Raw genomic sequence first — 25,230 nt, 5'->3', positions numbered from 1 at the left:
AAACTCCAGGTTCAGCTCTCGCAGCAGAGTCCTTTGGAGAGCCTGGAGGTTTTGTGCCGCTGAAGATGCCTCTGTGGGAGGAGATGAAAAGCAGTTCAGAGAATTGCCGGGCTTTTGATGGCTCTGAACTACTCCACCATCCAGAAGCAGTGCAGAGACTCTCTTCTCACTCTGGTGGGGACCAGTTTTGTTTCCATGGAGGTGCTGTTGCACTGCAGTGGAGTCTGTCCATAAAAAGTGATGAGCAAAGGGATGCAACTCCAAGATATTCCATGAGTGAAACCCGTTTTTTCCATGCAGTGGAGAGTGGAGATAGAAGCCCCATGTATTCTGGGTTTTACCTTCCACTGACATTGCCTTGATAATATTTTCATTTAAAACACTCAGATTCGTGCTGTCTGGCAAAAAAATACTGTAGTGAAGCTCTGTTGGATGAAAAGGTTGGGATAATTTGAGGTAAACCCACCAGGAATGGCTAGAAGAGGCCACAGCTGTACTGCACCCAGCAGTGTGGGAGCTGCTTTTAGTGGTGGTGGGTTTCAATCCCTCTAAATATGACTTTTGCCTGCAGAATGATAGAGAGGGAGAAGCAATTTCAACCAAAAATGCTGGACATGAGCAGCAGCTGCCCATAAAAACCTGTGGCCTCAAACCTGGAGGTTTCCAGGCATCGGGAGAAGTTGGGATGACATGTTCCTCAGGCAAGTGGCCAGCAGAGAAAGCAAGGAAGAGAGGGTTGAAGCTCTGAATCCCTCATCCAGCAGACCCACAGTTCCATGCTGATGGCCACCACTTGTAGCCACCTCAAATTTTGGCACTGAACCCATCCTGGTGACTTTCTGCCATAGTTGCTACACTGTGGCTTGGTGCACCTGGCCACGGCCCAGGGCTGGACCTGACCACAGCTACTACAGCCTCATGGTCCTGACCACAGCCTAGTGCTGGTCCTGACCACAGCTACTACAGCTTCATGCACCTGACCATAGCTACTGCAGCTTCATGGACCTGACCATAGCTACTACAGCTTCATGCACCTGACCACAGCCTAGTGCTGGTCCTGACCACAGCTACTACAGCCTCATGGTCCTGACCACAGCTACTACAGCTTCATGGTCCTGACCACAGCTACTACAGCTTCATGCACCTGACCACAGCTAGTACAGCTTCATTGTCCTGACCACAGCTACTACAGCTTCATGCACCTGACCATAGCTACTACAGCTTCATGCACCTGACCCAGCCTAGTGCTGGAGCATGGCACACAACTACTGACCACAACTACTGCAGGAAAATTGACTTGATGAGCCTGACCACAACCTACTACAGGCAGACATTGACTTATGGAACCCAACCATGACCTACTACAGGCAGAAATTGGCTTGTGGAGCCCAACCACGACCTACTACAGGCAGACATTGACTTGGGAACACAACCATGACCTACTACAAGCAGATCTTGACTTGTGGAACCCAACCATGACCTACTACAGGCAGATCTTGACTTGTTGGGCCCAACCACAACCTACTACAGGCAGAAATTGGCTTGTGGAACCCAACCATGACCTACTACAGGCAGAAATTGGCTTGTGGAACCCAACCACGACCTACTACAGGCAGACATTGACTTGTTGGGCCCAACTATGACCTACTAGAGGCAGACATTGCCTTGTGGAACCCAACCATCACCTACTACAGGCAGAAATTGACTTGGGAACACAACCATGACCTACTACAGGCAGAAACTGGCTTGTGGAACCCAACCATGACCTACAGAAATTGGCTTGAGGGCCCTGCTTGTGCTTCTGCCCCAGTTCACTGTTCTGTCCCCATCGGGCAGATCCCATCGTGTCCTTCACCCGTCAGCAGCTCCCAGCCATTCTTGGTTTATCAGAGCTCAGCTGGCACCACTGAGCACCTCCCCAGCCGCGTCCAGTTCCACATCACTTGATCCTAAATAAAGCTGGGGGGTTGACACAGTGATTGTTGTTCCCAAAGGGAAGGGAAATTTGTGGGATTTTTTTGCTGACTGGAGCAATCTCTGCTGCACTTCTGTGGAAGTGCTGACTCCCTCTTCTTTCAGGCTACATTCATTTCCACGTTCCCTCCAATTTATGCATGAGGCAAGGGGAAAAATCCCTTAATATTCCTTATAAACTGGCAGATGGTATAGATAATTTATTTTTTTTTTACTATATGCAGTAAAATGCAAATGTGTGTGGCTTATTTGCAAATGCTGGCATTAATGACTGATATTTAAACAGGTCAGATTAACACTTTTACTGATCTATTAAAAAGATTCTTTTCCAATCATTTGCACACTCAAAATCAATTTTAATACAACATGTAAATTGAATTTAATTTTTTTATACAAAATTGCATTTATCTTCCTGAGCCATTAAATTTACTATTTAATATGTACTTTCCAGCTCACTTGGCTAGAATTTCATTGCTCTTTATCTGTATAAATTTAATTAGCCTTGATATCATCAGTATATTATAGAACTAATTAAAGATTTAGATAAGTGCTGAGGGTGCTTGTTTAATACCCTATAAAGTTCCGTTTGGAGAGGGAGAATTTCCATCTTTCATTAGGATCAGCCGGTTTGGAGCTCCAAGGAGTGGCTCAGACATTGTTTTTTGAAGAATTATTTAATGGGCTCTAATGGATTTATCCTTCCTTTGAAAAGCTGTGTAATTGCTGTGTCTCGCTGCACGCTGGGAGGGGGCTCTGAGGTGTTCAGGGATGGGTTTAAGTGCTCTGTGCACGTGGGGATCCTCAGAGATCCCCATTCCCAGAATCCCAGGATTGTTGAGGTGGGAAAAGCCCTCCAAGGTCACGGAATCCAAGCTGTGCCCACCTTGTCACCAGCCCTGAGTGCCACATCCTTGGACACCTCCAGGGATTGGGACTCCAAACCTCCCTGGGCAGCCTTTTCCAATGTTTACCAACTCTTTCCATGAGGAAATTCCTTCTGATCTCCCACCTGAGCCTCCCCTGGAGCTCGTGTTCCCAGCAGGGCAGCGTTGTCCAAGTGATGAACCCTGGGGGGAAGGGAGAAGGAAACAAGAAGGAAATATTAAGGAGAAAATAATAGATAACTATCAGGATAAAAAGGAGGAGGGAGAACAGGAGAGAGCTTTGGGAAGCGTGGTGCTGTTCTGCACGTCCCTTACCCTTCCCTCTGCAATTAATTCTGCATTTAAGAGGTGATTTCTCATCTGTGTTTGACAAAAAGCTCGGCAGCGGTGACAAACCCAGTGACAGAGCTGCACGTGGCACCCAGAGGTGTTGGCTGGGGGGTTTTAATCCTAAATGGGTTCGTCTGTATAAAATGCAGCCCCCAGGTGAGCTGATTTATATGTAGGGCTTCATACGTTGTCTCTGTGGTTTAAACTTTAAAAGGGAAAGTAATTGGATTTTCTAACGAGGTTGTCTCTAATTAGAAGGCTGTGCTTGTGCCCTTTTGAATAAATACACTTATTTTTCTTGCCTGGCTCCGTACCTGATCACAGCTCTGTGTGGGTACTGAGCAAGGGGTGAGGGCTTCCCACCTCTGATACTTTTCCCTGCCTTGGATAAATGACTTAATTTTAATTATTCTTCCAGCTTTTTTTAAAAAACCCCAATATTATCCTTCCACCCCTTGATTATTTAATAAGGGCTGTGATTTGCAGAGCTGCCGCAGGAGCGTGGAGCACCACTGTACTCCAAATTCACTTTTATTTCTTCCTCTCCTGCTTTGTTCCCTCTCCCAAACCATTTCCCATCTTGGAATTTTGCACATTTTAGGTTTTTAAGTGGGGTTTTTTCACGTTCTTGTGCTTTTTTATGTTCTTGTGAGGCCACCTGTGCCTTCTGCCCCAGATTGTGCCACGTGTGGTGATGGGGAGCTGCTTGCAAGGGGCTGTGGATGAGGTGAGCACAGAGAACGTGGAGATCACAGTGACAGGAACATTTTTGGCCTCATTTTGGGGTTTTTCCTGTAGCCATGTAGGGGCTTCTTCCTCAGCCCAGGCAGGCAGGAGAAGCGTCCAGGTCTTGGTGTGGTGTCTGAGAGGAGCTGAGGTCGACCAGAACAGCAAAACCATCTCTGATGTGAACTCCCCTGAAGCCCTTTGGGTTCTTCTGGAGGCACAGAAGGAACATTCCCGTTGGTGTCCCCAGAACTGCTCCGGGTTGGTTGAAAATCAAGCAAGACATCTGAAGAAAAGTCAATCAGGATTTACATTCCCTCGTGGAATGGTGTCCTCGGGGTGGTGTCCCTTATTTTAGGGTTGTAGCTGCAGTTCAGGATGAGCAGTGGCTGGAAAGAGGAACTGGATCCATCCCCGGAAGTGTTCAAGGCCAGGCTGGATGGGGCTTGGAGCAACCTGGGATGGGGATGTTGTCCCAGCTGGAATTAGATGATCCTTAAGGGCCCTTCCAACCCAACCCATGCGTGATTCCATGAAAAGCCCTGACGGAGCTGTCCCCTCCCATCCCAATTTTCCATCTCCTCATCAGAAGCCCTGGAGCTGGAACCAGCAGCTCCCACATTTGCAGATCTTTGATTTCCAGTGCTGCTCACTGATGTGTGTGTGCAAACATCCCCAGCCTTCACCCGGTGCAGGGATTACAGGAATTGCTGCTTCGCCTGGATTTGCCTTTGGTGTTCTGAGCTCGCGAAATTACCCTGGCAAACTCCTGCCTGGAGCATCTCTGCTGCCCCACATCCAGTGCCCTATGACCATTCCCAACTCTGCCCCATTCCCACCTCTGATAACTCCAAAGGGAAAAATGCCCCATGGGATTTTCTTCTTTCAGCCAGGCCTGAAAATCCATTTCTTCTGCATTACCTGACTGAAGTCACCTAATTTCTTGCTGGTTTTCCCTTTTTTTTTTGCACTCGCTTATCCCCTTCTATATTTAAATGTCATGGTTCCACCATGATCTTCAGATATCAAAACTGAGTGATTTTATAACCACAGCTTTGTTCTTTTTTATCATCTTCAGCTTCTTGCTTGTCCCGCCCGGTGGTTTTTCATAAAATCACAGAATTTGGGTTGGAAAGGACCTTAAATATCATCCCAACCCCCTGCCATGGGCAGGGACATCTTCCCCTATCCCAGGGTGCTCCAGCCTGGCCTCGGACTCTTCCAGGAATCCAGGGGCAGCCACAGCTGCAGTGGGAATTCTGTTCCAGGGCCTCCCCACCCTCACCATAAAATCCTCCTTCTATCCTGTCTCCCTGTCCCCTCATTTGGTTTTTATCCAGATTTTCCATAAGTGCTTCCTACTTAACCTTTTTGACTTTGGCTGCCAAAGCCCCTCCCTAATCCCCCAAAAGAGAGGGAGATAAGGGACAGAATTTCTATTTCTCTCTTTTTTTTTGTTCCCTTTGGCCAGTTCAGAGCCCAGACTGGAATTCCTGCCCAGACAATCCCTGTCTGATGCAGAGCAGGCCCCCAGCTACATCAGGAAGGGATAATTAAAGTGGGATCCTTTATTCTGAAACATCACCTCCTCTGAAGAGGAGATCAAGTCGTTCTCAGGGAAATCAGGATTTCATTTGGAATTCACCTGGCCACCTTTTGAAAACTTTTTTTTTTTTTTTTTTTTTTTTTGGGGTTAGAGGTGAACATTAGCATTTAAATGGAGAATGGTATTAATAGCCCTCAGAGGAGCTGGGCTCATCCTGATTGCCTTTCCCAAGACTTTTTTTTCCCCGTAAATGAGAAAGCTTCTTAATTTTTATTCTCTTTCTCCAGGAACAGAGTTCAAGAGACCGTTTTTTAATGTGGGTATCTCCAGATATATAAGCTCCAAATGCCTCCTTGCAGAACGGGTTCATGGTTGGCAATTTGCTGTAGCTTCTTTCCAAAGTGCTGCTCAAAAGCCAACAAAACAAACTGGTTTGGGGGTCAGGTGGATTCTGCACTTTTGGTTTGCCCACGGGATGTCTTTTTTTCCTGCGGCTGGGAACCATTTCCATCCCATTAAAGGGATATTTAACCTTCCCTGTCTGCTCTTAGCACAGAGCTGTTCCTCCTGTCGTGGTGGATCTTCAGGGGCAATTCCAGATGGATAAAGGGAGCAGGGAGAGTTCAGTTTTGTCCTTAAAAAGTGTCCAAAAATATTTAAGGCAGCTTTGGATCCAATCCCATTGCCAGTGGTCAGAGGAACAGGCCATGGGTGTCTCAGTTGGGATGTGAGCTCGTCACATGAAAAATTGATTTTATTTTAAAAAAAATTAACAAACCTTTGTCATCCGAACCATCAAAATTAGTTAATTATCCTGTTTGAGCAGGATATTAATGATTTGGGATCCCTCAGGCAGTCCTTCACTCCTCATTCCCCAAAATGTGCCATCAACACTGGGGCTGGATGCCAGTGGAGAAGTTTTTTTACCATCCTGAAGAGCTGAAGGCCTGGAGCAGATTAATTCTCTTGTAAAGAGCAGCTCTTATTCCACAGGAATCTGGGAGAAGAATTCTTGTGGAATAAGAGGAGCCTTCCTAAGAAGAACAGGTTCCTAAGAACCTGTTCCATGGTTTTGTGTGTAAAATCTCTCCTGTTAGATCAGCCCAACTAATCCCATCGGTGCTTTTCAGCATGACACAAATAAAGAGAGTAAACATGGAAATAAAAGGATTTCTGTGCTGGGATGAGTCCCTGGGACACTTTGTTCCCATCAGCTGCACTCCCCACAATCCTAGAATGAGTTGGGTTGGAAGGGACCTCCAAAATCATCCCTGCCATGGGACACCTTCCATCATCCCAGGCTGCTCCAAGCCCCGTCCAGCCTGGCCTTGGGCATTCCAGGGATCCAGAGGCAGGGAAGTTTTGCTCCAAAGCAAAAAATCCATGGCCTTCCCAAGGTGACAGAGCACCTTAAAGGAAAAAAAGGCAAAAAAGGGCTAAATCTGCCCAAACTGATGGCTGGACAAGCCCAGCAGCACAGCCCCCTCCTCTCCTCACAGCTCCTTCCTCACCTGTCCTAAATCCGGGCTGACTGAAGAATTCCTGCACCTCACAAACACAGGATTCATCTGTCGCTCTTCTCAGGATCAGATTATTTTTTAATTAAAAAATTTCCTCTAAAATAAAAGGGGAGCGAGCGAGGCAGCAGGGAAGGAGCACAAGGTGTGCATTTTTAATTGGGTGCAATTAAAAACCTGCCGCTCCGGCATGGCAGCGCCCGCGGCCAAGCCCCATTTGCATGAGTAATTATTCACTCCATTACAGAGTCTGCTCAACTTTGCCTTCCTTGTCTTTGAAAGTATTAATAAATATTGATCAGACACTCTCCTGTTTGCCTTCGCCCAAGCAGCTCTGATGGACTCAGCCTCTGATGTTATCAAATAATGAAATATGAAAGAGGGAGTGGGATGAGCCTCTTGTTCTGTGATTTTTTATTTAGGCTCTTCATTTTCCTTTCACAAGTGTGTTTGTCCCTGCCATTATAAACCCTCTTTTGATTATCAAGAGGTGGCTGAGTTGTAAAGGATGGAGGGAATAAATAAATGGAGGGCAGGTGAGGGGAATCTGCCCCGTGGAATGCTGGCCAACTGCTTTGTGGTTTTAAAGTTGAGGTTTAAAACCAAGGAAAATAACTAAAAGTCACCGAAAGCTCAGTCTGTCATCTGACAAACAGGTTAATAAATAATTATGTGGGATTAGCAAACCTAACCAAAGAGCAAATTTAGCACCCCAAGATCTCTTTTGGCTTCAACATGGGCATGGCCAAGCACAGGGAAGCTGATTGACCCTTCCCAGATCATCAGCCTGGGCAGGAAAAGCTCCCAGGGCTCCGCCATGGGATATCTGGGGGGAGGAGAGAGGAGGTCAAAGCAGGGGTGGAACTGGATGGGCTTTAAGGTCTCTTTCAACCCAAACCATTCTGTGAGTCTCAATAAAGGGGATTTCTGTCACTTTGACTGTAAGACCTGCCCACGTTGGGCACAGGGTGCCCAGAGCAGCTGGGGCTGCCCCTGGATCATCCCTGGAAGTGTCCAAGGCCAGGCTGGACAGGGCTTGGAGCAGCCTGGGGTGGTAGAAGGTGCCCCTGGCCATGGCAGGGGGTGGAACAAGAGGAGCTTTGAGATCCGTTCCAACCCAAACCACTCTGGGATTTCAGGATGACGTTCAGCAGGATGACGTCTGCGCTTTGTTCAGAGCTTTCTCTGCTCGTGGCTGAATAAAAAATAAATTTTATTCTTGATGCATAAAAGCAAGAGCTCATGGAATTCTGCCAAAGCAAAGGTCTGGACCATCAAGCACCACAGCTAAGCAGGGTGTTTTTTTGTCTTTGCAGGCAGTATTACGAGATGCTCTACAACACAGCCGACGAGCTGCTGAACCTGGTGGTGGACCAGGGCGTGAAGTACACGGAGCTGGAGTACATCTACGCCCTGAACCTGCTGCACCGCAGCCAGACGGGCGTGGGGGACCAGACCACGCAGAACATGAGGCTGCAGCGCCTCAAGGAGATCATCTGCGAGCAGGCTGCCATCAAACAGGCCACCAAGGACAAGAAGATCACCACCGTGTGACCCCCTCTGCCGCCCACGTCGCCCGCGGCTGGCGGGTGGCGCCTCCAAGTTTTTTTTTTTTTGTTGGTTTTGTTCTGTTTTAATCAAAGAAAAAGTGGGAATCTTCTGGGTGTTGTGGTGAGGAGGGAAATGCCATTCGAGATGTGGGGTTGGGGTGGTTTTGGTGGGTATCCGTGTAATGCTTCTTCAATGTTCTCCCAAAAGTGATTCCACAGCAGGAACCCCAGTGGGGTTTGGGGTGGGATACTCAGCTTTGCTCTGTTGCTGCTGCTTTGCCTTGAGATGTAAAGGGAGCTGTGGGGTGGGAAAAGGGAGAATTGGGTCTTGGAAGTTCAGACCACACTAAATAATCAGTACCCTGCCAGTCAATCCCAGACCTGTTGATCACAAGTGGGATCGTGATGGTTTGGAGATCTTTTTTGGAGCCTGCTCAGCTCTGCTAGTGCTTTCTCCAGGTTGTTCCCACATGAAGTTTCCTGCTGTTTCCACTGCTAAAAGATGGGATTGTTTATCCCTTCAGGTGGTGATCAGCCAGTTCTGCACGTGGGAGGTAACACGGGAGCATTTGTTTCCACTTCTCCTCTTTCATTATCCCGGAGCCATCTGGCGCTCCTGCAGCGCCGGGTGGATGCAGGAGAAAATTGCCAATATAAAATAACAAAAAAAGCTTCCTTCTCCTGTCCTGAATGTTATCTTTGAGTCCCTCCAGCTCCAGAGATATTTTGTGGCTGTACTTGATGCACTGGAAGGACAGGCAGAGTTGTGTAGCTCAGCACCAATGATCAGCAAAGGCAGGAGGGCACCAAATCCGGGGTCTGAGGCACACCCAGGGCACCAACTCTGCCCTGCCTTGACCCTCTAAATTCACTTGGCAAAAGGTTTCTTATTCCTCCAAAATCAGAATCCACTGCATTTGTAATTGCCAGGAAAAGTGGGGACCCAGCTGGGTTTCCTGTGCTGAGAAAGGTTCTCTCTGAGCTGTAGGTGCTTTGTGTGTCAACCTTGAAATTGCAGAATTAAAGGATGTTTAAAATCCCTGGAGGTTTGTCTGGCTGTTTTTAATAACTGGCATTCCTGAGGTGTTTAAAAGATTCCTTTCCAGCCCCAAATTCAGTTTTCTCCAAGGCTCCATCAGTGTGGAAATGATTTTCTGAGTCACTCAGTCCAACCCTCAGCTACCACAGACCAACTCTCACCATCCACGTAACGCACAGAACCCATCAGTTTTTTGTTGTTAGGAATCTTCCGAGGTTTTTTTTCCCCTCATTTTACTCATAATCCAATTTTTTCTCATGCCAATATTGGCCATTAACTGCAGGAGTTCCTCCCTTCCCCTGATGGGTTTGCAGGAGTGGGGAGAATTCCATGCGGGATGGTGATGGGATGTTCCTGGGGTCACAGATCTGTGTTCACCTGCTCAGACCCTGCGACGTGGAGCTCCTGGAATGCTGGATATTCCCTACCCAGACTTTGGGAAAGGGAAAAGGAGCTGCTTGGGACAAGGAAATCCCATTTGAGACCCTGTGAGGTGTGGGACTGATGTGTGAGGAGCTCTGAATTCAGACGGGGCTGCTGTGGCCCAGTGTGCAACTGGTTAATTATTAATTTCTGAATAACCTGAGCCCCTGCTTTGCTGATCTCAGGCTTTGCAGTCCACATTTCCCACCCACCCAGCAGCTGTGCTGGTGGGGGCCAGGACAGATTGGATAAAATCAGGGAAATCTCATCTTTGGGAGTATTTTTGAGTCTAAAACAAATTATTTAAGCTGTTTTTCCTTGAGCTGCTCCTCACGTTGTCCATCACAGCCCCACGAGGTGTGAACAGAGCAGCAGTGACACTCAGGGACTCACCTGCAGCAGGTGCAGAGGAAAGAGAAGATTTTTCCGTTGAGGTAATTAGAGTTTGCAATTAACTGGTGTCTCCTCAAGAGCTCAGACTCTCAGTCCTCTCCAAACCTTCACAAGGGAAGTGAATTTTCCAGGGATCACAGCAAGGAGAAAGGCAGGAGCAGCGTGTGGAATGTGGGAATCCAGACCCCAAGCACCTCATTCCAGCCCTCCACGGACATTCCCTGCTCCAGCTTCCTCTCTACACACAAGAACGTTGGACTCCGTGATCTTAGAGGCCTTTTCCAACCCTAATTCCAGGATTCTTCCTTGCAGCAGCATCCTAGAATCCTCATCAGAGGATCCTCGTGGAATATTTTTTTCCTGGGAAGGTGGTTTTGGAATGGAGCACATTTTCTTCCCACCGTGAGTGTAACACACCACGGATGCTGTGATTTTGAAGCACAGCAGTCGGGTTGTTTGTCACCGAGAGTGGTTCAGCCCGGAGAAAAAGAGGCTCAGGAGCCACCTCCTCACTCTCCACAACTCCCCTAGAAGAGGTTGTAGCCAGGTGGGATTTGGCTTCTTCTCCCCTGAGCGACAGGAAACGACCTCAAGTTTTACCAGGAAAGGTTTAGACTGGAAATGAGGGAAAAGATCCCCTTGCAAAGTCTCTGGGTGTTGGTGTTTGTTTCAAACCCTCTCTCACTAACGGGAGATACACCGTGGGTGTGGGGGAGAGATTTTGGGAACAATTTTTGTTTACAGAGCTGGGTGGTGGGTTGAGACAATCTGTTGTGGTTGGGAGGAAATAACTCCTCAGACAAGCCCCCCCGTGTCCACACAGCCCCCTCAGCATCCCTCTGCAGCCACCCTCGGGGGGCTCCCTCTGGAAGAACAGGGTGGCTCTGAGCCCCCAGAGGCTCCTGAGGTGTTTGGGAAGTCCCCTGAGGGCACATTTGGTCACCAGGTGTTTGAGGTCCTGGACTCTCCACAGAGGAGCCGCCACCCTTTTGGGTTTGGGCTGAGCCCCACCGCCCCTCATTGGTGCTCAGGTGTCCTCATGGTCCTGTCCATGCTTCACCAGGCTCTGGCTGTCCTGAATTTGTCACTTCTGAGGGATGGAACAGAAGATCAAGGCTCCTGAAAGCACCAGCCCTTGGGAAACTTTTCTGCCTTCCCAGCATTGATTTTTCCTTTCCTGCTCTCTGGTTCCTGTTTCTCCATCCCAGCCCATGGAAATCAGGCACAAAATGCATTTATAACACATTGGCAGTGGGAGATGGTTTCCCACGGGGAAAAAAACATGAGAGGGTGTTGGAAACTCTGCAAAAATCCTGGGAACATCCTTTATCTTTGACCTGAGCTGTGCAGAGCACAACCTGCCCCAAATCTGCCCCGCAGGAGGGACCCAGTCCTCGCTCTGGGATCTCTTACGAGAGCACAGAACATCTCCAGATCTGCATCCAGTGCTGGATCCAACAGCAGCAGCTCCTGGAGCTGCTGGAGAGAGGGTCCAGAGGAGGCCATGGAGCTGCTCCAGGGCTGGAGCCAGCCTGGGAGAGCTGGGGGTGCTCACCTGGAGAGGAGAAGGCTCCAGGCAGAGCTTCCAGCACATTGCAGGGCCTGCAGGGGCTCCAGGGTCGCTGCAGAGGGACTGGGGACAAGGCCTGCAGGGACAGCACACAGGGAATGGCTGCCAGTGCCAGAGGGCAGCCTTGGATGGGATCTTGGCCATGAGGAATTCCTGCCTGGGCTGGAATTGCCAGAGCAGCTGGGGCTGCCCCTGCATCCCTGCAGTGCCCCAGGCCAGGCTGGACACTGGGGCTGGAGCAGCCTGGGACACTGGCAGGTGGCCCTGCCATGGCAGGGGTGGCACTGGATGGGCTTTAATGTCCCTTCCCACCCAAAGCATTCCAGGATTCTGTTCCCTTGCACCAGTCCTTCCCCACAAATCATTCTGCTGCCCTGACACGACCCTGCAGGACACAGCAGGCCACAGACAAAGTCTGGAGATTGTGTTTTGTAGAGCCCCATGAAATGCCGGCAGCTCTGCCAGAAATCATTCCAGGCAAGTGCTCCCTTGGTGCTTAAAGAGACAAGGAAATACTTCTCCAGACCACAAACCCGAAATGTTTCCACGGGGGCTGTAAATGTTCATGAGGGTTTCACAGTTTCCTTTTTACAGCCTCATAATCTTTACTGGGTTTTAATTACGCCACGATCTTGAAGCCTGTGCCAGACACAATAGGAAAGGTGGAAGGAAAAGCAAATTGCTCTGATTCCTTTCATAGTTTGAGTGCCAGCCTCCAACACGTCCTCTCCTGAGGGTTTCATCCCCTTTTTTATCCTCTTGATTAAGGATGATACAAACCTGCCAGGCAGATATAAATTCATTTATTGGATGTACACACACAGGCACGGATAGGACAGAGATGGATGGATGGATGATGGATGGATGGATGGAGGGATGGATGGATGGAGGGAGGGAGGGATGGATGGATGATGGATGGATGGATGGATGGATGGATGATGGATGGATGGATGGATGGATGGACGGACGATGGATGGATGGATGGATGGATGGATGGATGGATGGATGGATGGATGATGGATGGATGATGATGGATGGATGGATGGATGATGGATGATGGATGGATGGAGGGATGATGGATGGATGATGGATGGATGATGGATGGATGATGGATGGATGGATGGATGGATGGATGGATGGATGATGGATGGATGATGGATGGATGGATGGATGGAGGGATGGATGGACCGACCACCCAGGTATCAAGGTGTGGATCCCCCCCAAACTCATCACCTGCCATTCACAGACAGCTTTGCTGGGGAGCCTTTCCACTGAGGCTCTCTCTTTGTCTTTGACTGCAGCAGTTTTATTTTATTAGCATGAATCATAATTGCAAATCTCGTTCTGGCTGTGGTGGATGGCAGCGAGGGGAGGGCACTCAGACAGGAGCGGGGAAGAGGTGCCAAGAGGAAATTAGCACTGCAGGAATGTCACTTCTGTGGCACACAGATGAGCAGGGAGCTCTGCTGGAAGGGGAAAGGAGTCGTTTCACAGAGCTGAGACACAGCATATCCCACAAATGGCCACTTGCACACCCATCTGAGGCTTTGGGATCCCTGTGATTCACAAGCCCCGCTCACCGCCGCAGACCTCGGCCACAAAGCTGCCTGTGCTGTAATTCCAGGAATTAATTCCCCAGGATTCATCCCACCACACTTCAAATACCCACATCAGTTCTATCCCAGGAGCAACCTGGGCCTGGATGTCCAAGGCTGAGTGCAGAACAGGGATTGTGGTGCCCTGAGGACTCTGTGCTCCAAACATGATGAGTTCCAAAGGAAGCTGAGATCCAGGGAAGCCAAATGCTGCTCTCCAGGACTCAATCCTTGGTGGGCTGGCCCTGTTCTTTCATGCCTGGCTGGGAATTTAGGATTCCATCCTAATCCGAGCTGGAGCTGCCCACGCCCTGCAGTTCAAGTTCTGGCTTTTGCACTGAGCAGGGTGCGTGCTCAGAAATGAGCTGGTTTACTTTATTTTCCACTCCTTCCTTTGCTGATTGGATCTAACCACCGAGCCAGCAACAAAAAAAACCCGAGGTGGCTGCGGCCAGCATATAATCATTAAATTTGCTTTTGGATGACCTGTGCGAAACTCATCAGGAGCCATTTACTGGGAGGTTCATTGCATCGGTGTTCATTATTTACTCTGCTAAGCTGAGGCACCGTGGCAGTCAGGGGAGAAAATTGGACTGGTCAGGCCTTGGACTTTGGCGTTTGTAATTTCCTCTACTGAGCTGCAGCATGAAATGTGTTTGGCACAGACAGATCCCCCCTGGGGCTGCCTCAGCTCATCCTGTGGCACCCAGCCACTGTCAGGAGGGGGAAGCAGGGCTGGGAAAAGAGAGGGAAACACAAAGGAGGTGGAATCCTGGTGCTGAGCACTCCCAAAGGCCTGTGGTGACTTTAATTAATATCAGGGTTGTTTTGTGGCCAGCAGGAGCAGGGAGGGCACCGTGCCCTGCCCGGGGCACTGCTGAGGGCACGGCTCCAGGGCTGTGCCCAGCTCTGGCCCTCAGCCTGGAAGGACCTCGGGACACCGAGCACGTCCAGAGGGGACGGCGAGGCTGGAGAGGGGCTGGGACACAAACCCTGAGAGGAGCCCTGAGGGAGCTGGGGGTGCTCAGCCTGCAGAAAGGAGACTCAGGGCTGCCCTCATTGCTCTCCCAGCTCCTGAAAGGTGCCTGTGCTCAGCTGGGCTGGGCTCTGGCTCCAGGCAGCACTGACACAGCCAGAGCACACAGCCTCGAGCTGGGCCAAGGCAAACTCAGGCTGGAGAGCAGGAAAAAGCTTTTCCAGAAAGGGGAGAAAGCTCAGTGGGAGGATGGATTGAAGAATAGAGATAGAGCTGAAGGCAGTCCCACCCCTGAGGACTTGCAGCTGTACTAATTACTAAAGAGTAGGGACAGGCCTGCCTTAATAGGTCACAGCCCTGTCCAGTAGGGATGGGTGGCATAAAAGAGTGGGTTGGCTGGTTGAGAGGAGAGGTGGAGTCACTTGGTTGTGTTGTTGTGAGGAGTAGGGGTCAGGTGGTTGTGATAGTGACCACGTAAAGAAGGTAGTGAGCTGTGAGGAATAACGAGAAAAGGAGTTGGTGCTGTGAGGAGCTGCCTGTGAGAGCTCAAAGAGAGAAGGTATGAAGGTTTTGCAGTGGAATGATGGAGTGATGGTCAGTCAGCTGGTGCCAGGCACTGATGCTGATAAAGCTCTGGGATGGCTGCCCGGGGAGGTGCTGCAGCCACCATCCCTGGCTGTGTCACCAAAGCCTGCATGTGGCACTGGGGGCCAGGGTCTGGCTGGGCTGGACTCGATGGCCTTGCAGGTCTCTCCCAACCCAGGGATTGTGGGATTCTGTGAATTCCACACCTCTGGCCCCCAGCTGGGGCAGAGCTGCTGCTCTTGCTCCTGGCTGAGCCCCCTCTCCATGGCTCTGGCCCAGGGAGGCTGAGCCTGAGCTGAGCCAGGACTAAGGAGAGAGAGCTGGGCAGGCTGAAGCTGCAATGGTGTCCTCGGTTCTGGGGCTGGAAAAGGATTGTTCTGTCTGAGCTGTGAGGAGAACTTGCTGATACTTTATGAGGAGTCAGAGTCACACATTAATGCAGAATCTGGAAAATATGAAAGCTAAAACTCAAGGCATCACTCCCAAACCCCACTCCCAGACAGGGCTCCCCCTTCCCTTGCAGGGTTTTCTGTCCTTTCTGAGCCCTCCTGCCTTTCCCTCCGCTGCTGGGGGCTGCTCGGTGGAGAAGGAATCAATCCCATTAAGGGTTTTAACATTTATGACCAGCGAGATAATAAAAGGAGGTAATTTGGGGTGGCTTTATTGCACTTATCATAATGTTTCCCTGAAGCACAGAGATAAAAGTCAGCGAGCAATGTCCATAAGGAGTTCTTATATCTCCCTCTTCAATTTTTTTCTTAGCAATAACCACCTCATTCAAAGGCGGTGTCACTTTACCCACAATGGAAATTCACTGCAGTAACCCCATCCCCAAGATTAAATTGTTTCACCCATGGATAAGTTCTTTCCCCATGTTTATCTTGCAGGGATTTGCCTTTGGAGACATCTCCTCCTACTTTCTCCCTTTTCATTCTCAGTTTACCCCATTCTGCAATGTGGGAAAAAAAAAAAGGTGGATGTTAGACCCAAAAACTCAAATATCTTTAGCATCTTTACTTCAAATTTGTATTAGGAGCAGATTGCTGTCTGTAAGATAAACGTGATATAAAAACAGGACAACACACAAAGATATCTCAAAAGCTGTAATTTTGCTTTCCCCTGCTGTGACAGTCTCAGCTCTCATTATTTCCTAAAAATCTGGTGAAATTATATTATTTTTTTTTCCCCACATCAGTTCTGAAATTGTACCTTTCTCTTAAGGAAAAAACAGTACTTCACCACCAGCTATGGAGTGTTAATGGTGTGTTGTGAAAGAAAGTATTATAGCAGGAATCTAATTTATATTTCTCTCTGTGTGTCTATACTTATATAGATAGATATAAAATTTATATACATAGATATAAAATTAATATTCCCATGTCTGTTCTAGTGCAATTGGAGGCACAAAACTCACTTAAAGTCATCCCTTCAGGCAGGAGAAGAGACCCAGCCATTTACTGATCCCGTAAAAGAAGAAATGTTTTGCCCTGAAACTCCTCTTTAATGCTATTTTTGGCCCTTCCCTATGGGAATTAATTCCATTTAATTCATGTAATTGCACGTCACGGGTGGCGTTCTGTGGTCATACAGGTGAGACACGGCACACCTGGAGGCCATTTGATCCTCAAAGGTGTCAATGTTAATATGCAAATTTGGCTTAATAAGGGTCTGGGTCACCTCACGGTTGACCAAAAACCCTTTGGTCACCCTCCACACACTGAGGCGGCAGTAAAGGCTCTGTTTTCTCCAGAGAGTCTTTGTGCGCCTCTTTATATCCTTAAATTGATGAATTTATGACGTTTATAAGTTTGTTGTGCGCCTCGAGGCGGGAGCGAGGCCGAGGGCCGCCTCAGGGAGGCGAACTACAACTCCCAAGATGCTCCGCGGCACGCTCTGCGCGCCTATTGGCTGGCGGGGCGGCGGCGCTTCCCGTCTCCATGGCAACGCGTAAACAAATGGCGGCGGCCGGGCCGGCGCCGATAGCGGGGTCCCCCGCGGCTCCCCCCTCCTTGTCACAGCTCATGGCGGGCGGCGAGGAGATCGGGACAGAAGGCGGCCTCGGGGAGCCGCTCCCCCCTTCTGACGAGCCGCCGCAGCCTCTCGCTGAGGGGCTCCCCGAGGAGCAGCCCCGGCCCGGCCCGCCTCACGGCGAGGAGGAGGAGGAAGAGGAAGAGTCGGAGCGCTCAAAGGTTCAGTCCAGGGCTCCCCGGCTGTTTGGGGAGGGGTGTGTGCATGGGAGGGAACTGCCCTTCCCCTCTCGGTGTGGGTGTGGGGGAAAGAAGGGCGGCACCTCTCACTTCTGCCTTTTTTTAAGGGTGCCTCCTGTCCCCGTGGTGTCCAGGGTCTTTCTAGATTGTCCCTCTCTCTCAGAATCAATTAGATTGAGAAAAAAAATTAAGATTGTCAATTCCAGCCATTAACCCAGCACTGCCAAGTCTCCTGGCCATATGAGATTAAGGATAAACTGGCACATGTGTGGCCAAATTAACCCCATTTCCTGCCTAAATTCCCAGCCCTGAGCTTCAACAGACCCATGGACACGTGAGAATTTTCTCTCCCCGCCCTGCTGGGCTTTAAATCCCAACAGCACAAAATATCACCTCATGTTTTGCTTTGTGGAAATTATTCTGTGCTGTCCCTTGCTATAACAGGGGAACTGCCCTTCCCCTCTTGGTGTGGATGGATATTGGGGTAAAGAAGGGCAGCACTTCTCATTTCTGCCTTTTTTAGGGTTCTTCCCATCCCTGAGGTGTCCAGAGTCCTCCTGGATTGTTCCTCACTCTCTCAGAATCAATTAGATTGGGAAAAAAAATTTTAAGGTTGTCAATTGCAGCCATTAACCCAGCACTGCCAAGTCTCCTGGCCATATGAGATTAAGGATAAACTGGCACATGTGTGGCCAAATTAACCCCATTTCCTGCTCAAATTCCCAGCCCTGAGCTTCAACAGACCCATGGACACGTGTGAATTTTCTCTCCCCGCCCTGCTGGGCTTTAAATCCCAACAGCACAAAATATCTCCTCGTGTTTTGCCTTGTGGAGATTATTCCATGTTTTCCCTTGCTATAACATGTTGGTGCTATAATGAAATTATTATATTATTTATCTTGGTCCTTGTTGGATTAGGCTCTTTTCTGACACAGAGATGGGGCAGCTGAGAGGTGTTTTAAAAACTTTTATTCCATTTTCAGTCCCATGGGAAGGGTGAGACAATACAGAGGTTATAATTCACACCATCACAATCAGAACCCAATTATTTCTTAATTACAAGACATTACAAGTGTTTCTTGATCTACCAGCTTTAGCCACACCATGCTGTGAATGCCCTAAAGCCAATCATCTAAAATTCCCCCTCGTGGGTGCCACTACAATGCACCTTTCACAGTTCTGTTTCTCCAGAGTTTCCAGTCTCATTTGCAAGGCCACCCTCTGGAACTTGTTTCCAGCTCCATTTCTGTCTCAGCAATGTCTGTCCCATGCCAGGCCATTTCTCAGTCAGCATTTCTCATCTCAGAGTTTGCACACAGATGTGAGCTGTGTGTCAGGCTTTGAGAACTCCCTACAAATCCATTTCCCCTCTCTCTTGAACGGAAAACGCTTCTTTGGTGGCTTTGTTTATTGTTTGCTGTGCGCAGTGAAGCACACAAGGCCCTGTCACTAATATTGTCCCTGGAACAATCAATGTATATAAACCGATTTTCTAAAGTTCTTTCAGTTAAGGAATAAACCCCTCTCTTCTAAATAAGTTGTCTAATTCTGATTTATCATCTGTTTTAATTTGGTTTCTCAGATCTCTTCGTTTAGAAGCTGCAGGTGGGTGGACCCAGATGGGTCCCTAGATCAGCAATTGTCCTGTGGCTCCTGGGAGCCGACAGGAATTTCACAAACCAGGGGCTGATCTTCTCCTCAAACCCACGCCGTGGTTCATCAGGCAGCCTCTTTGCAAAGATTTTTCCTCTGAGGAGCAGCATTTATATTTATTTTTGGTTTTATTTTTATTTTATTTTCATATATTTTATTACAATATAGAAATCATAAAAATATATTATATATAAATTTATATAGTTTATATATATTTTATATAGTTTATATATTTTTTCTATAGTTTATATATATTTCATATAGTTTATATATTTTTATATAGTTTATATATATTTTTATATATTTATAATTTTATATATTTATTATTTTTATATATTTATATTTTTATGTGGTTTTGTGTTTTTATGTGTTTTTGTGTTTTTATATATATAATGTTTTATATATAATATATATGATATATATTATATTATATTATATATAATATATATTATATATTATATATATCATATAATATATAATATATATCATATATTATATTATATATATTATATTATTTATATTATATATTATATTATATATTATATATTATATTATATATCATATATTATATTATAATATATATTATATAATATATATTATATATTATATATTATATTTTTATATTATATCTTTTATCTTTTATATTTTATTATATATTATATATAAAATATAAAAAATATAAAATATATATATATAAATATTACATGTATTTATATATATTTATATATTTAATGTTTATATATTTTAATATGTTCATACATTTTTTAATTTTTATATATTTCATTTTTTTATATTTCTGTGGAATTTCCCCTCATAAATCTCCCCTAAATCCATTTTTCCCTTTTCCTGGTGTTTTTTAGGGTCGCTTGGAGGGAGTATTGGATGAAGACACCGCCGCTGAGGGACTCCACACCTTCGGCCGCTCAGCCCCTGGCACTGAATTTGTTTATCTGCATCTGACACTTCCAGTAAGCACAAGCAAAAAATAAATAATCACTTTTAAGGCCCTTTTCTCCACAAATATTTCCATTTTTAACAGCAAATAGTTGGGGAAAAAAAGCCTTGTTAAAAAACAAGATGCCAAGAGGCGGATTTTTGTCACTGCCTGTTTCCTGTGCAGGGTTTTGATAAGACTCAGAGTGGAATTTGGGTTTTTTTTCACCACCAGCAGTGAGATTTTTGATTTTCCTTTTTTTAATTTTTTTTTTTCCTTATCCAGTCCTCAAGTGTGAAAAATCTATCTTCCTACTTCAGTCAGCTGGAGGGGAAAAAAGAGTCGAGGAATGTGAAAATCACCTGGAAATGCTGCATTCAGGAAGCTGTGTCTTTTCAAAGCTCTCTGCTCTCCCTTTTCCACACAGCTCTGTTTCCCTGGCGTTTTTCCTGACCCTTTTTGTTGTTCCCAGCTCTCTTTTCATCGTTTTAAAGTCTTTTTTTTTTTTTGGCATTTTCTCCGTTATGAATGAAATTGCCACTCTGATTTTATCAATAATTTGCCATCGCCGAATTAGGATGAAATAACAAAATATAAAATTTATTTTGCGTTCAAATGACAGAATTTTGGTCAGCCACGGATCGGACAGAGTCTAGCCCAGGAATAGCCCCTGGGTGACACGCTGTGCAGCTCTGAGCCCTGGCAGCTCCAGAGTGCAGCGGCGCGCCATCGCAGTCTCGAGTCCAGGTTTTATCCTCTTTTTCTTGCCGTGGGCTAGGAAGTCCTTTGTCCTTTTCATAACCAAACAAGTCCCAAAAGCTTCTCCAGTCCAGTAGAATGCTATCTGATGGAAGATGGTCCAGTCCTCGATGTCTTCGGGAATAATTCATCGACTTCTTGTCCTGCACTAGACAGGACTCTTAACAATCATGCTGACAATCCACACCGTCCCATGCCGAGAGAGATATCCCTGTTAACAATCCAAATACAAGATAACCATCCCTTACTGGAAGTCCCTTCTCATACTAAGATTTCCCAGAAACAGATTACAAGTCTGTCGGGTCTTCTGCCCACCCAGGGACGCCAGATGTGGGGTTTCACGTCCCAGATTGTGGTGACCCCAAAAGATGGAAAAGTCTCTGCTCCAACCCGTGCCTTTAAAGAAAGACTCAGTAGTTTTCTGTTGTCCGTTCTCAAGGTTGTTTAGTGTTGGTTATCTAAAAGATTCTTCTCCTGAGCTGCTGTGGCCCGTTCAGCAGGTCAGACAGAGGCACACTGCCCTCCCAGGGGCTGCTGCCATCTTTTATATCACACATTACCTGTTACATGTTTATACCTTTCCCCCAATGCCTACTATCTACATTGAATGGTGACTTTCTACTCTAAACCAATCTGTGAGTGCCAACACCACCAAAGACATGGAGGCTGGGAAGGAGAAAGGAAGAGGACAGGGCACACCCAAATCCCTCCATCTTAGAATCCCTGACCCCCATGTACAAAACTTGGACCCCTGCGTACAAGGCTTAAAACCCCCCTGTACAGCACTCAGAAATCCTTCCTTTCACTTCGTGATTATCTCTACTGTGCTATCTAAACTTGTGTGTGTGGCTTGTAATTCTTCATACAGAGTTGGTAATTTGCTCCACAGGCTAAGATCAAAACCCTACGTGTGTCTTTGGCTGCTGCCAGGGTCTCAGAGCCCCCTGCCAGCAGCTCTGGCCATCCAGGGCACCCAGAGGAGAGTCCTGGGTTCCCACACAAGTCTGAATAGTGTTGTCTCCTTCCCTCCGGTCGTGAGCAGCCAGGTGTGCTGTCGATGGCGTAATCCTTTGCTTAACCAAACCCTCGAAACCCTGAGTGACTGTTGTGTTTCACGTGTAAATGTGGTCTTTCTGTGTGGTGTGTGTGTGTGTGTGTGTGCCGGTTTCTCAATCTTGCCGGGCCATTTTTCCCTGGTTTCCCTTAAAACATGCCCAGACAAGGTTCCCCAAATTCTTTAATTCTTATAAAAAATTATAATTAATTAATCTACTTCTAATATATTTTATACTTATAACTATATTATATTCACTATACCATTAATTAATGTATGAATTTTGACCCTTATCCTTAACATTCTCCATTTCTGGCTGCTCCAGCATCGCTTTCTGTAGATGTCACCTTGTCCTGCTGCAGCTGGAGGCACTCGGGGCGAGCTGGCTTATGAAGCAGTTATTAAAATCCTGATTAAAATCCTCTCCTTTTTCCAGGGCCGTGACTTGAGTGACGTCAGCATTCTCTCTGGATACGTCCACCTGCAGAAGATGGAGCTGTCCTCCAATAAAATTCACGGTATGGAGTAAATGAACCACAAATTCCTGGCTGGTGAAGCAGTTTCAGATGAGAAGCGCTCTGGACCACGGAGTTTTAGTGTCACAGAGCCTGGGTGACATCTGAATGGTCTCGATCCCCTCCAAAACCCCCAAATTTCAAAAGGCCAGCGCATGGTTATCAGTGAGAGCGTGGAGCTCGAGCTCTGTGGTCACCCAGAGATGAAGTCCCAGCAGAGATGGCGGGGTCAGGGTGGAGGTGTGACACGTGCAGGTGGCAGAATGTTCCAGTTCTGCTCGGTTTGAGTTCTCCTTTGTCAGGGTTTGCCACGGGGGACAAAAGGTAAAAAAAAATGATATTTTTACCAGTTAGCAAGGTGCCAAATGGAGACTGGGATGAACTCCACCAGCTGCTCCTTTCTTCTCTGATTTTATTCATTCTGTTTATTTAATTTATTTATTTTATTATATTTATTTTATTTTGTTTATTTATTTATTTATTTATTTTTATTTTAAAATTAAATTTAAATTAAAAATTAAATTTTAATTTCATTTATTTAGTTAATTTATTTATCTAATTTATTTAATGTATTTTTAATTTTTACTTTATTTTTATATTAAAATTAAATTTAAATTTAAAATTATTTTTTATTTATTTAGTTTAAATTTTTAAATTTTTTTAAAATCTAAAATAAATTTAAATTCCAAATTAAATTTTAATTCAATTAACATATTTTATTTATTTATTTTTCATTTTTTTACTTTAATTAATTTCTCCACTTTATTTTACTTTTAATTTTTTAATATTATCCTTTAAATTTTAAATTTTTAATTTGATTTTATTTTTTATTTTATTATTTTTTACTTTATGCTTTTTATTTTATTGTATTGTATTTTTATATTTTCTTCTATCCATTTATTATATAATATAATATATAAAATAGAAAAATAATATATAATATATAAATTATAAATATATATAAAATATTTAAAATTATATAAAATATTAAAATAATATATAATGTAATATAATATAAAAGTTAAAATATAATAGCATATATATTATATAATATATAAAAGTTTAAAATATATAAAAATATAAAAACAATATATAATGTAATATGTAAATTAGAAATATAATTGCATATATAATATAATATATAAAATTAATTAAGAATATATAAATACTAATATAATATAATATATATTATAAATATAATATATAAAATGTAATATATAAAATTAATTAAAAATATAAAAATAAATTCCTGCTTCAAGACAAACCAACTGCCATCATAAAAATTAAATGCTGAACTTGGATATTTATTCTTTGTGGTTTATGAAGTGATGCGCTGGGCTCAGGGCAGGCAGGACTTGGTGAAGGGAAGGAGAGATCCTGACTCCATTTCAGAAGGCTGGTTTATTATATCATGAGATATATTATATAAAAAAACCACACTATAACTGTACTGCAAAGAACAGAGAGAAAGATTCATCAGAAGGCGAGACAGGAATGGAAAAGAGTGAATAACAAAGTTCTGTGAGTCCAGAGAGTCCCAAAAGGAACGAATAACAAAGTTCTGTGAGTCCAGAGCCCAAAAGGAACGAATAACAAAGTTCTGTGAGTCCAGAGAGCCCGAAAAGGAACGAATAACAAAGTTCTGTGAGTCCAGAGAGTCCCCAAAGGAATCAATAACAAAGTTCTGTGAGTCCAGAGTCCCAAAAGGAACGAATAACAAAGTTCTGTGAGTGCAGAGCCCAAAAGGAACGAATACCAAAGTTCTGTGAGTGCAGAGCCCAAAAGGAGTGAATAGCAAAGCTGTGTGGGTGCAGAGCCCAGAGCTGCTCCCCTGCGCCGGGCAGGCAGCAGGAACATCCCACCCGGAGCGGGGCAGCAGCGGCTGCAGCCACAGCAGCACAGCACAAACTGCTCCCAGCTGAAGCTGAGCCCTGCGGCTCCTCGGGAGAAGGAACCCCAGCACAGGGATCCTCAGCAAACATCAGAACTGCAGTAAACCTCTTTATTTCCCCTGTAGGAGCAGGGGTTACTCAATCTGATTTCTGCATTGTAGGCAGCACTTTCTGAAGGTGCAGCTCCCAGGTGACCCTGAATTTGCTGGGATGTTTTTTGCATTCCGGCCGGGATGCGACGCTTTGTTTCCTTTCCAGATCTCTCCTGTGTCAGCCACATGCCTTATTTAGTGGAGCTGAATGCTTCCAGAAACCAACTGAGCACCTTTTTCAATTTTAGAGCACCCAAAAACCTCAGGGTAAGTCTGGGGAAAAAATTCAAGTTTTCAATTCAAACCCATTTTCTGAATCTAGGTTAGATGTATTTGAGCACAGGCGAAAGTCCATTTTTATTCCTTCTTTATTCTTCTTTCTTACCTCAATTCACATTTTCCCTTTCCGTTTTTTCCCTTTCCGTTTTTTCCCTTTCCGTTTTTTCCCTTTCCATTTTTTCCCTCTTCCCACTTTTCCCTCTTCCCACTTTTCCCTCTTCCCACTTTTCCCTTTTTTCCTTTCCCATTTCTCCTTTTCCATCTTCCTTTTTCCCTTTTCCCCTTTTCCATTTTTCCCCTTTTCCTTTTCCCTTTTCTTTTTCTTTCTCCCTTTCCATTATTTTCCATTTTTCCCTTTCCCATTTTTCCTTTTTTCCCTTTCCATTATTTTCCCTTTTTTCCCATTTTCCCTTTTTTCCCATTTTCCCTTTTTTCCCTTTTTTCCCTTTTTTCCCTTTTTTCCCTTTTTCCCTTTTTCCCTTCTTTTTTCCCTTCTTTTTTTCCCTTCTTTTTTTCCCTTCTTTTTTTCCCTTCTTTTTTTCCCTTCTTTTTTTCCCTTCTTTTTTTCCCTTCTTTTTTTCCCTTCTTTTTTTCCCTTCTTTTTTTCCCTTCTTTTTTTCCCTTCTTTTTTTCCCTTCTTTTTTCCCCTTCTTTTTTTCCCTTCTTTTTTTTCCCTTTTTTCCCTTTCCCATTTTCCCTTTTTTCCCTTTTTTCCCTTTCCCATTTTCCCTTTTTTC

The 25,230-nt window shown here is 45.6% G+C and overlaps 2 protein-coding genes across 2 annotated transcripts in view; both read left to right on the top strand.

Moving 5' to 3' along the window:
* LOC119708270 (exocyst complex component 4) overlaps positions 1-9,568 on the top strand; it is a 74,828-nt gene extending 65,260 nt beyond the window's left edge. The window contains exon 8 of the mRNA XM_038154445.1: positions 8,294-9,568. Coding sequence (XP_038010373.1) covers positions 8,294-8,531 — 238 coding nt within the window. The 3' untranslated portion in view covers positions 8,532-9,568. The remainder of the gene's footprint in view (positions 1-8,293) is intronic.
* A 7,495-nt stretch (positions 9,569-17,063) lies between these two features.
* LOC119708269 (leucine-rich repeat and guanylate kinase domain-containing protein-like) overlaps positions 17,064-25,230 on the top strand; it is a 51,829-nt gene continuing 43,662 nt past the window's right edge. The window contains exons 1-4 of the mRNA XM_038154444.1: positions 17,064-17,297; positions 19,829-19,936; positions 22,152-22,233; positions 24,381-24,481. Of these exons, the coding sequence (XP_038010372.1) occupies positions 17,064-17,297; positions 19,829-19,936; positions 22,152-22,233; positions 24,381-24,481 (525 nt within the window). The remainder of the gene's footprint in view (positions 17,298-19,828; positions 19,937-22,151; positions 22,234-24,380; positions 24,482-25,230) is intronic.

Source organism: Motacilla alba, chromosome 1A, assembly GCF_015832195.1.
Source record: "Motacilla alba alba isolate MOTALB_02 chromosome 1A, Motacilla_alba_V1.0_pri, whole genome shotgun sequence".
NCBI classification, from domain to species: domain Eukaryota; kingdom Metazoa; phylum Chordata; class Aves; order Passeriformes; family Motacillidae; genus Motacilla; species Motacilla alba.
Note: the sequence above shows the minus strand (reverse complement) of the source record. Positions and strands in the feature narration are given on the sequence as shown.